A 17,249-nucleotide genomic window follows, 5' to 3' on the forward strand; every position below is an offset into this window, starting at 1 on the left:
GGGAGGTGAAAGAGTTGTTTTATGGCGTAAAGAGTGATAAAAATTAGCAAGAATAGCAGAGACTAACTGAAACGGTTAGTACTTATTGATTTACTGTCTAGATAGAAAGGGTCCTCTGGAAGGTGATGTCTCTAGGAGATCTCACACTTTATCAAAAAAGCTGCAGAGTGCCAGAGACCTAAGAGGAGAGTGAAGTGATAAGAAAGACCAAAGTTATAAAGATTAAATGTTTCGACAGGTATGGCTGTAACTGTCATCAGTAGCAAGGATTAGAGACTTTATGAAAAGAATATCTGAAGTGGTTGAAGCAACATGGACATTGAAACTAGACAGATATAGGTGTTGTCTTCTTTTTTCCACTTAAATAGCATCTTGATCTTGGACAGATTTAACTCATTATCCTCATCTGTAAAGTGAAGATGAGTGTATGTGTGTGTACATATATATGTATAAATCTATATTATTTATATTTATGACTGGGTCACTTTACAGCAGAAATTGGTACAACATTGTAAGTCAACTATAATTTTAAAAAATTAGGGGAGTTCCCGTCGTGGCGCAGTGGTTAACGAATCCGACTAGGAACCATGAGGTTGCGGGTTTGATCCCTGCCCTTGCTCAGTGGGTTAACGATCCGGCGTTGCCGTGAGCTGTGGTGTAGGTTGCAGACTCGGCTCGGATCCTGCGTTGCTGTGGCTCTGGCGTAGGCCGGTGGCTACAGCTCCGATTCAACCCCTAGCCTGGGAACCTCCATATGCCGTGGGAGCGGCCCAAGAAATAGCAACAACAACAACAACAACAACAGCAACAACAACAACAAAAAATTAGGAAAAGTTTCTGGTAAGTAAATGCTCAAGACACTATAGTTCCTTTTCCTGTCATTGCCTTAGAGTTTGTTCCTACTGCTCAGTTTGATGTCTCCATGCCCAACCCCCATGCTTCCTTTTACTGGTCAGGGTTTTTCTCTTGTGTAATCTGGAAGAATTGCCAGAGCTAGACTCCACATGGCGCCCCCACTGGCACTCTCCTGACTGAATCCAGCTCTGCCATTCTCCTCATCCCTAAGGGTCATCTGCAGTACTTTGGAAAAACTGCATCCGCACTTCTAGCCCTTTCTTACCCCAACTTAAAAATTTCTCTGTGACTCCTGTTTCTTTCCTATTCCATCTTAGCTTCTCTCTCCTATAGGATGTGCTCGCCATTCATTGTTAGAGTTGTGTGTATCTGCCTTTCCTGTTGGCTTGCCTAACTCCAGTGGCGAGAAGCAGCTTTTTCTCCATTTTTATCAAGTTTGTAGGAAATATTCTTCGAATCTTGGTACACTGAATGTATTTTCATTATGTAGTAAAACAAGGTATTAGTGCTGCGGGTGGACATGTTACAAGTTAGACTTTGTCGTAAGACTTAGGATACATGGATTAAGTTCATTTTATGGAAATTGTGTTCAGAATTCCAGAAATGAAATTTTAAAATTTATGGTGCAACAGGCCATTTTTAGGTCAGAAGAGGTATGGTGCGAAACCTAAAAGTATGAATACACAGATTTTTATGTGAACTGATAATTCTTAAATATGCTAGGTTAATTTAAACTCTCTTTCTTTCTTTCTTTCCTCATACTCCAGGAGTAGTTAAGAAAGGATTCTGTTTAGAACTCTGAATATAATATAATTTAATCCAAAATATTAATCAGGGAGTTGCTGCCTTGGCACAATAGGTTAAGAATCTGACTACAGTGGCTTGGGTCACTGTGGAGGTGTGGGTTTGATCCCTGGCATGGCACAATGGGTTAAAGAATCTGGCATCGCCCCAGCTGCAGCTTGGATGAAGTTCCTGGCCCTGGGAACTTCCATATGCCATGGGTTCAGCCACAAAAAAAAAAAAAAAATCAGAAATGGCTACTTTTTTTTTTTTTTTTGGTCTTTTTTGCCGTTTCTTGGTCCACTCCCCCAGCATATGGGAGGTTCCCAGGCTAGGGGTCCAATCGGAGCTGTAGCTGCCAACCTACGTCAGAGCCACAGCAACGCAGGATCCCAGCTGCGTCTGCGGCCTACACCACAGCTTATGGCAACGCCGAATCATTAACCCACTGAGCAAGGGCAGGGATCAAACCCGCAACCTCATGGTTCCTAGTCGCATTCATTAACCACTGCGCCAAGACGGGAACTCCCAGAAATGGCTACTTTGTGTGTTCTTCTACTCCTAGTAAAAATCCTATCATAGGACGTTCCTGTTGTGGCTCAGTGGTAATGAGCCCAACTAGTATCCTTGAGGATATGAGTTCTATCCTTGGCCTTGCTCAGTAGGTTAAGGATCCAGCGTTGCTGTGAGCTGTGGTGTGGATCACAGATGCAGCTCAGATCTCATGTTGCTGTGGCTGTGGTGTAGGCCAACAACTGTAGCTCCGATTTGACCCCAAACCTGGGAACTTCCATATGCTGCAGGTGTGGCCCTAAAAAAGCAAAAATAAATAAATAAAAATAAATTTAAAAATCCTATTGTAGTATGAACAAAAGAATTTTAATTTTCTTGGCTTACAGTAGTCCATAATGGTTTGTATTTGTGTTCTATAGAACATCAATTTCACAGGATTTCCAGCAGAGGAGAAAAAAATAGAGAGGTGGGACAAAGGTGTGTAGTTTAAACAAGCATAATCAAGTTATTTATATATATCTCTATATAAATATTCCTTCCTGGCACCGTGTAGTGCTCATTATTGTATCATATGTATGGAGACCCTCCCTAGGAAGGAAAAATGCCAACTTGGCATTTCCCAAAAGGATTTGGATTGAGATTCTCCTCCCTCACACACAACAATTAATCCTCATTCTTTGGCACTGTTTTTCTACAAAACACTCTTTGGGAAATACTGCTTTACCTATGGAACACTCTCAACATGTAAAATTTATGTACTTGTAATTTCTATAATTACACTTTTTAAATGAGAACTTAATAGTCTTTGTGTCAAACTTTAATCAACCATTTTTCTAACGTTGAACTTGCAAGTTTCTTTTTTTTTTTTTTGAGCTACAATAGGAACTCCCATGACTTGCAAGTTTCTAGTTTTCACTTTCATAATGCTGCAGTCAACACTTATGCTTCTAATATTTTCCTTTTTCTTTCTCTAGCATGAATTTTCAAAAGCTAATGCTTTTATCAAATGGTTTTGATATTTTAATCACTTCTTTGTATTTTCCAAAAGAGATGAACCTGTTTGTGCTGTCACTGAATCTTATCAGCTTTTGTAAAATCTCAGTATTGGCAATATAATTTTTATATTTATAATATTTAGTTTCTTTTTTTTTTTTGTAGGGCTGTACGCACAACATATGGAAGTTCCTAGGCTAGGGTTGAATTGGAGCTGTAGCTGCTGCCCACAGCCGCAGCAGCGCCAGATCTGAGCTCCATCTCTCTTCACCAGCAGTCCACAGCAGCATGGGATCCTTAACCCACTGAGCAGGGGCAAGGCATCGAACCCCATCCTCATGGATACTGGTCAGGTTTGTTACCATTGAGCCACAACGGGAACTCCATATATTTATAATACTTAGATGTAACGTACATGTAATTTTGAACCATTCAGTGAAATTAAATTCTTATTGCCCTTATATCAGTATTATGCACTTAATATTTTAAAGTATTAGCTAATGATAACTAATTTATTTTTGGGGTTATGATAGCGAATTAGACTAAATAAGTTCATACCAAATAATAGAGGTTTAAATTGCAGTGTCATTTTCCTGCTGTTTTCTAACACAGTTTCACTTGCTATGGGCTTATCTAAAAATAATATCAAGTTAAATCTTTCTTACCCATTTTAATCAGTGAATTATAGAAGAGTAGGGGGCACTACTCTTCTATATTAACTATTAGAGTCATTTATATTATCTAGTCTCAGTATTCTTATTTATTTATAAATTAATAGCGCTAATAGTATTTTATAATGGTGGTGTGAAGATCATATGAAAAATCCATTGAATCACAGTACCCCAGCCTCCAGAGATTCTGATTCAGTTAGTTGAGGCTCAACTTTGGTATTTTTTTTGAAAGCAGCCAGAGTTGCAAACCATGAATCTACATTTTATAGGTCTGTTATCTTAACGTACGTAGCTTTGTTTTTGTTTTTGTTTCTTCGGCTGCCCCATGGCACATGGAATTCCTGGGCCAGGGATCAGACCTGAGCCACAGTTGTGACCTGAGCTGTAGTGCTAGATCCTTAACCCACTGTGCCCGGCTGGTGATGGAATCCACATCCTGGTGCTCCCAATACGCCTCAGATCCCATTTTGCCACAGCAGGAACTCCTCGACATGCTTAGCTTTTAATTTTAACAGTTTAACTACCTCATATGGGTTGTTCCTTTTCTGTTGTCTCAATGCTGCCTTTTTAATTGCTTGACCCTTATCCTTGGAGAACTTGGGAGATGAAGCCATATTACTGAAAGGTGTTCGGGGAATAAGTAGAATAAGTAGAAAAAGAGTCCAGGTATAATGCTCCTCCCCTACCCCACCATGGCCGCCACCATGCCCTGTTTGTTCCATACTTTCTGTCCCATACATCTTTATGTCAAAAATGCTGTTTCCCTCACCCACCCACTCCGCACCACCACCCATGGAAAGGCTTCCTAGTGTTGAGGAAGGAGAATGAACTTTGTTGCCAAAGAGACCTGGTTTCATTCTCATCTCTACTGTTCTACTAGCATTTAAGTTTTTTCTTTTCATGAAATAGGGACCAATAATACCCTCTTTGCTTTTCTCCTTGTGGTAATTCTAAGTAATGTTCCTAAAAAGTTCCTGGCTCAGTGAATAATAGCACTGTTATCATTTGGGAATCAATTGGGAAAGTGAAAGTCATTGCTCTGAACTACAGTAGGCAATACCTGTGTCCTTCCCATTTTTGATGTTACCAAGATGCTGCTAACAGATGGTGTTGTGAATAGTAAAAGTTGGGCTCTAACAAAAGCTTATTGGTTCTTAAGGGTTTCATTTCAAAAGTTAAGTCATTTAACATTTGCAGTCTAGAGAAAATAACATTATCCATAATGCCACTGCTCTAGTAAACATTATTAACATTTTTTTTAACTTTTTTTTTTTTTTTTGGTCTTTTTTTTTTTTTTGCCTTTTTTTTTTCCTACGGCCGCTCCTGCAGCATATGGAGGTTCCCAGGCTAGGGGTCTAATTGCAGCTGTAGCCGCCGGCCTACACCAGAGCCACAGCAACTTGGGATCTGAGCTGTGTCTGCGACCTACACCACAGCTCACGGCAACACTGGATCCTTAACCCACTGAGCAAGGCCAGGGATTGAATCCGCAACCCTATGGTTCCTAGTCAGATTCATTAACCACTGAGCCACGATGGGAACTCCTCCTATTAACATTTTTGAATCATGAGTTGGAAAAATACCAGGAGCATCTCATAATATAAATGATGGCTAGAGAAACCAAACATTTTAAGAAGAATGAATATAGTAATGGAAAAAGTGCTATACCAACAGAAGACAGTATAATAGGGAAATTAATCATAAAAGGTTTCCTGAAGGAATTTTTTTTTTTTTTTACCATGCCTGTAGCATGCAAAGTCCGTAGGCCAGGGATCAAACCGTCACCACAGCAGATCCTTAACCACTAGGCCACCAGGGACCTCCAGGAAGGATTTTTTTTTTTGCTTTTTTTAGGGGTGTTCCCCTGGCATATGGAGGTTCCCAGGCTAGGGGTCCAGTTGGAGCTGCAGCTGCCAGCCTACACCACAGCCACAGTAGTGCCAGATCCGAGCCGCATCTGCGACCTATGCCACAGCTCACAGCAATGCCAGATCCTCAACCCACTGAGCGAGGCCAGGGGTTGAACTTGCGACCTCTTGGTTCCTAGTTGGATTTGTTTCTGCTGCGCCACGATGGGAACTCCAGATTTTCTTTTTTTTTTTTTTTTTTTTGTCCTTTCTAGGGCTGCACCAATGGCATATGGAGGTTCCCAGGCTAGGGATCTAATTGGAGCTGTAGCCACCAGCCTATGCCACAGCCACAGCAATGCTGCGTCTGCAACCTACACCACAGCTCAGGGCAACGCCAGATCCTCAACCCGCTGAGCAAGGCCAGGGATCGAACCTGCAACTTCATGGTTCCTAGTCAGATTTGTTAACCATTGAGCCACAAGGGGAACTCCCAGATTTTCTTTTTAAGGTGAGTTTTAGAGTAGTTTATTGTAGGAGGAAGCAAGATATTTCATATTCACAAATCATCAAGATGAAACTGTTAACTCTAAAATTATGAATGTTTTCTTCAATATCCATTTGCCCTAAAACCAGTGAAGTATAGGTTGCCAGCAAACCAACTTTAGGACTGTGTGACTGTGCCTAGGGATATTTAAAGTACAGTTACAAAAGACCTCATTTTCTGTCTACCAGGGGCAGACTTCCTTAGTCAACATCTTTATTATGACCTAATACACTGTAACTTGTGGGTCCCTACTTGTAACCTATAATTTTGCAAAGCCTGAATCACAGGTCAAGGGAATCTTAGATCAAGATAGAATGATCCATCACCTTTCTAGATTAAATGTTGTTGGGGTTGAGAACTAGCTGCCCAGAATGTGTCACGTTTACATGAGGATTATTTTGGTTTTTTTTTTTTGTTTTTTTGTTTTTTGTTTTTTGTTTTTTTTTTTGTCTTTTTGCTATTGGGCCGCTTCTACGGCATATGGAGGTTCCCAGGCTAGGGGTCTAATCGGAGCTGTGGCTGCCAGCCTACGCCAGAGCCACAGCAACGCGGGATCCGAGCTGCATCTGCAACCTACACCACAGCTCACGGCCATGCCAGATCGTTAACCCACTGAGCAAGGGCAGGGACCGAACCCGCAACCTCATGGTTCCTAGTCAGATTCGTTAACCACTGCGCCACGCCGGGAACTCCTATGAGGATTATTTTGAACCAAAGACATTCAAGATCATGTGGGTTCAGGAGAAAATAATCATCCCTCCCTGAACTACCTAGAAGAATTTAAATTGGGGATTTTTCCCAGAAAAGAGCTATTATTGGAAATAAATTTTATCTAAGTAACCTCATCTCCATGTCAGAGCAAGCATCTAATGACCACACTTCTACTCTTATCCTGTGAATGACCCTTCCTGCCCTTGGAAGTCCGAGGCCCCTGTCCTTCCCATTTTTTAGCTCAGGATGGCATAGTACCTCATCTTCCTTTCTGTTTCAGAACACTTCATGGACCTGGGTCTTTGACCCTCTCGTGTGTGGGGTTCCTCCTATACATACGAAATTAAAAATTTTCTCCTGTTAATCTGTCCCATGTCAATAATAATTCTTAGACCAGCCAGAAAACCTAGAAAGACAGAGGAAAGTTTCCTTCCTTCTGAACAAGCTGATTGATTACTAGTTTGGGGTTTTTCTGCCTTTTGGCTTTTGAAAGGTGTAGCTTTTAAAAGTGCAGGAGATTCTTGAAGTGTGGGAGATTATTAAGTGGTTTTTGTTTGTTTTACTTTATGCTTTTTTTTTTTTTTTTTTGGTCTTTTCTATGGCCGCTCTTGTGGCATATGAAGATTCCCAGGCTAGGGGTCTAATCGGAGTTGTAGCTGCCGGCCTGTGCCACAGCCACAGCAACGCCAGATCTGAGCCACGTCTGTGACCTACACCACAGCTCACAGCAATGCTGGATCCTTAACCCACTGAGCAATGCCAGGGATCGAACCCGCAACCTCATGGTTCCTAGTCAGATTTGTTAACCACTGAGCCACGATGGGAACTCCTACTTTATGCTTTTTTTTTTTTTTTTTTTTTTGTCTTTTTGCCATTTCTTGGGCCGATCCTGCGGCATATGGAGGTTCCCAGGCCAGGGGTTGAATCGGAGCTGTAGCCACCGGCCTACGCCAGAGCCACAGCAACGCGGGATCCGAGCCGCGTCTGCAACCTACACCACAGCTCACGGCAACGCCGGATCATTAACCCACTGAGCAAGGGCAGGGACCGAACCCGCAACCTCATGGTTCCTAGTCGGATTCGTTAACCACTGCGCCACGACGGGAACTCCTACTTTATGCTTTTTGAACAAAACTGAAACTAAAGACTGGAGGCTGAGTTGAAGCTGGTGATGTCTTTTAGAGAAGTGACAGTCAAAGAAAAGTACTTTAAGTTTGAGACAGATTCCAAAACTTTAGGTGTTTGATACATTCTGGAATTAATTCCATTTACTGCTGAGTGGCTTGTTCATATTGTAAATTGGTCTTTTCATGCTCTGGAAGGGAAAAAACCTAACAAACCAATTTGACAAACCTCCTATTTTGTGTTTGGTGTTCTCTTTGATTATTTGTGATTGTTTTCTCTTTTCTCTCTTTCAAATGATATGAGTTATTTTAAGAAACTCAAATGACCAAAAAGATTAGGAATACTTTTTTGCCCTGCATAAACTTCAACATATGTTCCCATCTCTAGCAAAATAGATCTGTAAACCCTATATAGTTATGGTAATCATTTCATAATGTTTGTAGGTATCAAATCATTATATGGTACACTTGAAACTAACATAATATTGTATGTCAACTACATTTCAATAAAAATGAGTGAATGAATCAATGAATAAATAAAATGCCTACCTTCAGATATTTGACAGTCTTGATTGGATGAAAGGGTGAAAGCATAGTTATCTATCCAGCACATATATCCAGAGTCAGATTGCTTATGTGTATGACCAGTTTCTGTGTGACCCTGGGAAAACTGTTCAGCTTCTCTGTCCTCAGTTTCCTCATCTTAAAATAGGAGTAATAAAGAAATAGCTAGTTTTGGGAATTATTCAAGAAAATGTAAAACACTTAGATTAGTGCCTGGACTGTGGTAAGTGGTCAGTAAATAATTTGTTTCTGTCAGAAATAATGGCTAGTGTTACAGTTGGAGTTGGTACAGAGCTTTAATGAGATCTTTTCAAGTAGCGTAATTGTGCCTTGAAAAATGTATGTTCCTTTTTTTTTTTTTTTTTTTGTCTTATTAGGGCTGCACCTGTGGATATGGAAGTTCCCAGTCTAGGGGTCAAATCAGAACTGTAGACGTTGGCCTGCACCACAGCTCACATCAATGCCAGATCCTTAACCCATTGAGCAAGACCAGGGATTGAACCTGCGTCTTCATGGGTACTAGACAGGTTTGTTACTGCTAAGCCACCATGGAAACTCCATATGTTCACTTTCAGTAAACTAATCACTTTGTAATCTCAACAAAAATGGAAATGGAAAATAAAAGAAAAATTAGAAAAATAAGCATTCTCCATATATAGCCATAGGATTGCAATTTAATGTAATAAATCTTAAACATATAGTAGGTTGACCGCATTCGTATTCATCTTCCTAAAGTAAAACTTTGTGTTAGCGCAGGAACATCTGTTACTTGCACAATGCATTTGCTTATGTCATTGATAGTATGTATGTGGAGATTACAGATGAGTTTTAGATTTGGGGGTTTAGATGTGGGATTACCAATATGAATTGTCTACTTCTTTTGGAATAATTTATATGAGAAATGTATTGAGGGCATTGAAGATAACCGTATGCCCTGCTTATGATCTCAAGCTTTTTACTGAATTATTTATTATTGCATTGTGTTAGCTATTTGACTTCTTGATAGATCATTTTACACCACAATATTGCTGCTGCTTAAGGAAAAAAAGTCTCTTCAGCATCCTAAAGACCTCTAAAAAGGGTAATTTGATGCTTAAGATAGGATTTCAACTTGCCCTGGTAACAAGAAATTTTCTCGATATTGAGGTTGTTTTCTTACCTCACATATCGTAGATATTAACTTGCTTCTCACCTTCTGTGTACTTAGAAGGTTTCTTCTGGAAATTACTTATGTAGCATTTATTAACTATATCCTTAATTGTTTATATTTTGGTCAGTTCACTTTGATAATTTAAGAAAGGAAAGGAGGATCTTTTTAAACAAGAAAAGAAATCATGTTATCTCTGTAAAAGTGAATTTGTTGGTGCATCATTGTTTATGTTGTTCTTACTCCTTAAAATTGTTGTTTCTGAAAATAATCTAGTATGTCCTTATTTTCTCTTTTGAGGACAGTCAGCGCCAGGTCCAGGGTGGTATTGGGCAGAGAGGCAGGACTAATTGGGAAGTGACAACCCATATGACTAGGAGCAGCACATAGGCTTGAGGAAACAGTGGTGGATCGAAGCTGTCTTTTGGGCCTTTGGGGCAGCAGCATTGTCACAATCTGGAATATTGGCCCAGGCTGAGAACTAAAGTAAGGTAAAGAGCAGGGGTTGAAAAGTTGATGACTCATAGAATTTGGCAAATAATGTAAATGAAGAAGGCAGTCCAAATGGCAACTATGCCTGTTGGAAAGCCCCTGCTCTTCTCAGATTTAGTCATTCGTTGTTGCTATATGGGAATATGGACCCAGATTTTTGAGTAAAATCTTATGTTTAAATGTTGGTGAGTATTTTTTTCCCCCAATATGTACGTTGCAGGCTAGATTTGGCCAACAGGGTACCAGTTTGCAACTATTATCTTTTAAAGAGACTTTTTTCAGTTATATAATAATTATGATGGTCTGGTACCGTAGGTAATTTTATACCTGTAAACTCTCTGGAAGGAAGAAAATGAAAGGAAGAAAAGCCTTCCTCATGTCTCCCATCTGATTTTCTAATACGTATTTACTTATTTACTGGCTTCTCTACAAAAGATTGAGGTTTATTTAGGGGACTATGAGTTATGTGTTTTATGTGGTTTAGTTTAATTACCTCTAGCATTCTGTCTATTTCTCTGCAATTCCAATTACCTGTTTCTTTTAGCTTGGAGTTTTATTTATAATGTGTCAAATTTATTTTGTGTACCCCTCTTACATGTATGTGATACCTTATCTTTTATTTATTTGGCCTGCCGAGGCATGTAGAAGTTCCCAGGCCAGGGATCAAACCTCCACAACGGCAGTGACAACATCAGAACCTTAATTGCTAGGCCTCTAGGGAACTCCCTTGCTTAACCTTTTTTTTTGGGAGGGTGGGGGTCTTTTTAGGGCCACCCCTGCGGCATATGGAGGTTCTCAGGCTAGGGGTGGAATCAGAGCTGTAGCCCCGGCCTACGCCGCAGCCACAGCAATGCCAGATCTAGGCCTCGTCTGCAGCCTACACCATAGCTCACTGCAACGCCGGATCCTTAACCCACTGAGTGAGGCCAGGGATTGAGTCTGCATCCTCATGGATGCTAGTCAGATTCGTTTCCACTGAGCCAGGAAGAGAACTCCTTGTTTAACATTCTTGATGATATCTGTCACTCCTGTAAATAGTAGTAGTGATTTTTTTTTAAAACTAACTTATGTTTTATTTTTATTTTATTTTTTCATGGCTATACCCATGGCATACAGAAGTTCCTGGGACAGGGATTGAATCTGAGCCACAGCTGCAGCAATGCTGGATCCTTTAACCCACTAGGCCAGAGTTCAAACCTACGACTCTACAGTGATTTGAGCTGCTGCATTAGGATTCTTAACCCACTGCTTATATTTTTAAACAGTTTTTTTCTTAAGTAATTTTTCCAACTTTATTATAGTCTTTGAAAAAAATACAAAAAAATTGAAGAATAGTAAAATGATCACTTGCATTCCCACTGTCTACATTCAGCTGTTAACATTTTGCTGTATTTTATGACTGCTTAACTGTTTTTTTGATTTGCTTAACCATTTGAAAATGAGTTGCAGACATCATGCTGCTTTACTGCTATATACTTGAGTGTGCACCTCATAGAAATACAAATGCCATCTTATAATTTTCTTTGTTTTTTCTAAATCAGACTTTAAAAAAAATTGAAGTATAGTTGATCTATAATATCACGTTAATTTCAGGTGTACAGCTTAGTGATTCAGTTTTATACTTCTTTATAAATAGAAGCATATATATATACATACATATACACACACATATATATATACTTTTTTAGATTCTTTTCCCTTATAGGATATTACAAAATATTGAGTTGAGTCCCCTGTGCTATACAGTAGATCCTTGTTGGTTATCTGTTTTATATGTAGTAGTGTGTATATGTTAATCCTAACATCTTATAAATTTGTGTGTGACGCTGTATGTGTGCATGTATTATACACACATGCTTACATGTTGTGTATATTCTGTAAAGGTACGAGGTTGTACCCAGGGGATGCTCATGAATCTAAAAAAACAAAACCTCCTCTGTTTTCTTTTGGTTTATTTGCTAAAACAGAAGTGAAGTCTACATTGGATCTGGGTCCAAGCAGATGTGATCTTTATTGCTACAGTCCATGAACAGCATCCATCCTAGTGCTTTCAAAAACATGTTTTCTTTCACAACAAGGCTCACAGATAAGGAGACTATATACTGGGATGGGACTCCTAGCCTTCTAGCTTCAGGCTACCACTAGCAGTGTATTTATTAGGCTGAGGGAACAGATGCTAAAGGGAATAAGTTCCTCCATTCCTGATTTGCATCTCCAGATAATTGACAGGTTATTTACCTAGGCAAAGGCCTAGGGAGATGTCATACTTTACTGTGGAATTTTAGTAGGAGGTCTGGATATTTGGTCATTTTTGTTAATGTGTACCCATGATCCATTTTTGTAAAAAGATGCTTAGGCTACAGAGAAAACTGAAAATCCTAACGCTTGAGATTAACCTTAAATTTTTCAGAATTTTAGTGGAATGTCTCTTCTGTTTAGCAAGTTTTTGAATATGAATGTCAACATGCTACTCTATTTTGCCTGCCTCATAATACAAAGGTGGATTTTAACTAGAGTCTGCTTTGGAATTTCTCCAGTTTCACCATAGAGCTGTTACAAAAGATGTCTCCACTTAGGCTTTGTGCTTTTCTGTGGATGATTTTCATCATTTTGATTGCCTGCCTTTTCACTCTCTTTTTAAAATGTTGTTTTCCTCTGTTACAGGTTTTTTCCTTAGGTGTATTGACTGAAGCTTAATGAGAATAGTGACCAACTAGAATTTTCTTCAAGGAATGGAATTAGCTCATAGCTTATTGCTGAATGAAGAAGCATGCAATCAACTGGGTGAAGTTCAGAAGGCGGAGTTTATATTTGATTGGTTGAGGTATTTGGAGAAGCTCTTGCTAGCAACCAGCAGGGTAGGTAAAATTGTAAAAAATGGTTTTTGATGGTTTTTTTAAGTGCCAGATAATGTTTAGTTCCTTTGGCTTGCTTTTCTAGCTCTGTTCAGTATAACCTAAACTAGCTTTCAAAGGCTAGACCTTATTAAGACTTTATAATGAAATATGATAGGAATTTTATTCTGTACAAAAGACTGGAAGAAATTAGCCAGTATTTTTGCTATTACTTACTTTAAAATCTATTAAAAACTGACTGCAGACAACATTGTGTTAAATTTCATTATCATCATCCTCTGCACCTTGTGTCCATATGCATGATGTCCTGGTGCAGATTACTGCTGAATAATGTAATGGGAGTTTCACTTTTAAAAAAGCCTATGCTCTTCAAGAGGAATGTGAATTAAAGAGTCTTTGAGAAAATACATTCCTTCTTTATGTTTGTGAAATAGGCACCCCCCAAAAGAAAACTAATCATTCATACCTTTTGCCTATATTCAGCAGTTGTTAACATTTTGCTATATTTGGTTGACTGACTGACTTACTGAGCCATATGAGTTACTCCTTTACTTCTAAATATTTTTGCATAAATCTCCAAAAAATAAGGATATTCTACATAATAATACCATATGTAATGCAAAGCTAGTGCAAAAACACTACTCATGGAGACAATTAGAATTTGACAAATCCATACATCACATTAACACATATTTTGTTGAGGAAGTTTAGGCCTCAGTAAGCACCTGAATACTGTTACCACTGTGATGATATTCTGTACTCCTTTTTTAGTGAGTAGACAAGTAAAATGGAGTAACTTGGCATTTAGATGCATAAGCTTGCAACAAGAAAATTGGACTAAACTTGAAAAAGATCTGAGTAAAACAAGTAACCATTTCAAGATTAGCTCTGGTAATAGGTTGTAGGTTGCTGCTTATTGATGCAGATATATATGGGGTAGAGGCTTAAGAACTAAGAAGCTCCAGTTAGAGTACAAATTTGCTGTACCTTTCAAATATAAGAAGAGTGATGTAAGAGAAATAGAGCCCTTGTCTTCACTCACAAAGACTTTGGTATATTGTGGTCTAGAATTTATTTTTTCAAGATAGCAGCAGAACAACAAACCACCTGTTCATGAAGTCTCATGACCATGGCACTAACTTACTTGGAATATTTAGTCACAATAATTTTGCACTATTCTAGAGCCTTTTTGTTCATTTTTAATTATCTGAAAGAGAAATTATATTAAAGGATTACATGGAATTATGTCGACTTTGAATTATCTTTTTTACCTTCTTTTGTAGAGTGATGTAAGGGAGAAACAGAAGACTCTTGTTGAACAGCTCCTATCTTTGTTGAATAGCTCCCCAGGGCCTCCTACTCGCAAACTCCTTGCTAAGAATCTAGCAATTCTTTATAGTATTGGAGACACATTCTCTGTTTATGAGACAATCGATAAATGTAATGATCTTATTCGAAGCAAAGATGATTCTCCAAGTTATCTTCCTACTAAACTGTAAGTTAATGTTAAAACTGAACATAAAACCAAAGAGTTATTCTTTGTTGTATCTTCTTTTTTTTTTTTTTTTTTTTTTTTTTTGCTATGCCACAGCACACAGAAGTTCTGGGGCCAGGGATCAAACCCATGCCATTGTGGTAACCCGAGCTACAGTGGTGACAATGCCAGATCCTTAACCTACTACACCACCAGGGAACTCCTATTGTATCATTTTTGTAAAGAACCCAAACTACTTAATAATAATAATTATGAAACTGAATACAAATTATTGTACTCGTCTTTTTTTAATTCTAACCTTCAAAAAGATCTAACATTTTCCCATTGATTGAGAAACGGTCCTTTTAAAAATATTTTATTTTGAGAAGAGTGTGTGTGTGTGTGTGTGTGTGTGTGTGTGTATGTATGTATATGAATGATTGGGTCACTTTGCTGTACAGCAGAAATTGACAGAACACTTTGCTGTGCAGCAGAAATTGACAGAACATTGTAAATCAACTATAAAAATTTTTAGACATTTGAAACTTAGATTTGGGAATCAAAATAGTCTGATTAAAATTTTAGCAGTTGAGGAGTTCCCGTCGTGGTGCAGTGGTTAACGAATCCTACTAGGTGGTTAACAAATCCGACTAGGAACCATGAGGTTGTGGGTTCAGTCCCTGCCCTTGCTCAGTGGGTTAACGATCTGGCATTGCCGTGAGCTGTGGTATAGGTTGCAGACGCAGCTTGGATCCCGAGTTGCTGTGGCTCTGGCGTAGGCCGGTGGCTACAGCTCCAATTTGACCCTTAGCCTGGAAACCTCCATATGCCGAGGGGGCGGCCCAAGAAACAGCAAAAAGACAAAAAAAAAAAAAAAATTTTTAGCATTTGAGCAGTTGCTGTTGTGGTACAGCAGGTTAAGAACCTGACATAATGTCTGTGAGGATGGGTTTGATCCCTGGCCTTGCTCAGTGGTTAAGGATCCAGTGTTGCTGCAAGCTACAGTGTAGGTTGCAGATGTGGCTAAGATCCTGTGTTGCTGTAGCTGTGGTGTAGGCCTTGTAACTGCAGCTGCAATTTGACCCCTAGCCAGGGAACTTCCATATGCTGCAGGTGTGGCTGTAAAAAGAAAAAAAAATTAGCAGTTGAGGAATTCCCACTCTGGCGTAGTGGGTTAAAAACCTGATTGCAGCTGCTTGAGTTTCTCTGGAGGCGCAGTGGATTAAAGGATTGAGTGTTGCCATCACTGTGGCATAGATCACAGTTTTGGCAAAGATTCAGCACCCTGGCATGAGAGCTTCCATATGTTGTGGGTGCATCTATTTAAAAAAAATTTTTTTTTAATGTTAAAATTTTAGCAGTTGAATGTTTAAGAAACAGATATTTTAAATTCTTCATGTTTTGGATGTTCATTTCATTTATTAGTTTTTAGTAGTGAAAAGTAATAGTAAATATATAGTAAAATAGTCTTCTGAGATCCTAAAAGAACAGCTTAGTTTCTTTCTTGATAGGACTTAGTTCATTTTTTTACCTTGTTTTAGAGAAGGAAATTTGCCATGTATGGTTCCATAGTGGTAATTTTTTTAATTTAATTTTTTAATTAATTAATGTTTATTTTGTCTTTTTAGGGCCGCAGGTGTGGCACATGGAAGTTCCCAGGCCAGGGGTCGAAACGGAGTTGCAGCTGCTGACACCACAGCCACAGCAATGTGGGATCTGAGCCACATTTGTGACCTACACCACAGTTCACAGCAACACCAGATTCTTAACCCACTGAGCGAGGCCAGGGATCAAACCCGTGTCCTCATGGATACTAGTCGAGTTCGTTACCACTGAGCCACGACAGGAACTCCCCACAGTAATTTTATAGAAACTTTTGTTGATCTAGTTTTTAGCTTGTAGTAGAATGTATTTTCCCATAAAGTTTTTAGACTTGATGAGAATTTTGTTCTTTTTCTTTTATCTTTAGGACTGTCTTTGATTGTCTGATATATGAAGCTTACATCTATTAAAAGTTTTTTTGTAAAAAATGTGAGGGAGTAGAATCTTTGGGCTGAGTTTTAGATTAGTCAGAGATACATCTCTTTTGAAGTTCTTGTAATGAAAATGTGATTGTTTGATACTCACCTCAGTGTCATTCTACTCACTAAACAATGGAGTAGATTCTGGGAAATTTTAGGCTTTGAAAGTAAAATTAAGTAGTCCTCATTACATGTGCTAAGATTTTTTTAAATTCTTTTTTCATTTATGACTCATTTCTGATTTAAATGTCGTTTCAGTGCTGCTGTGGTGTGTTTGGGTTCCTTGTACAAGAAGTTGGGTAGAATACTGGGTAACACCTTTACTGATACAGTGGGGAATATTCTTAAAGCTATGAAGAGTGCAGAGGTAAAAATAGGTTTCATGGTTTCCTAAGCCAATAAAAGAGCTTTACCTATGACAAGCATATGTAGTATATATGGAAATATATCATAAATGAAATATTTCTAGGTAATGCACATATATGCTTTATATATTGAATCTTTATTATAAAAGCAATAATGCCATAAAATTTTGTGTATTCAGATAAGTTGAAATGGACAAAAATTTCAATTTTTTTTTTTTTAGTAGACCCATCCCTGCTTCCTCTTCTCACATCACTTTTTTCCCTCTGATACTTCTTACCAGTGCCAG

At 38.7% G+C, this 17,249-nt stretch overlaps 1 protein-coding gene across 29 annotated transcripts in view; it reads left to right on the forward strand.

Annotated features, from left to right (window-relative positions):
* The window catches only part of HEATR5A (HEAT repeat containing 5A), a 115,762-nt gene that overhangs the window by 4,441 nt on the left and 94,072 nt on the right, over positions 1–17,249 (forward strand). For 22 of the 29 annotated variants that reach the window (XR_014810656.1, XR_014810657.1, XR_014810655.1 and 19 more), the window contains 3 exons: positions 12,912–13,105; positions 14,386–14,597; positions 16,856–16,964. Coding sequence is in view for 14 of the 29 variants with exons in the window: in XM_084968960.1 (XP_084825086.1) it covers positions 12,980–13,105; positions 14,386–14,597; positions 16,856–16,964 (447 nt within the window). In the remaining 15 variants the exon portion in view is untranslated. Of the gene's footprint in view, positions 1–12,911; positions 13,106–14,385; positions 14,598–16,855; positions 16,965–17,249 lie in introns of those variants that run through there. The other 7 variants (XM_084968970.1, XM_084968971.1, XM_084968972.1 and 4 more) reach the window with 4 other exon arrangements.

This window comes from Sus scrofa, chromosome 7 (genome assembly GCF_054392235.1).
Source record: "Sus scrofa isolate SSC_HxYL_T2T_F1_AM1 chromosome 7, Sscrofa_HxYL_maternal_Yorkshire_Landrace_v2.0, whole genome shotgun sequence".
Lineage (NCBI taxonomy): Eukaryota > Metazoa > Chordata > Mammalia > Artiodactyla > Suidae > Sus > Sus scrofa.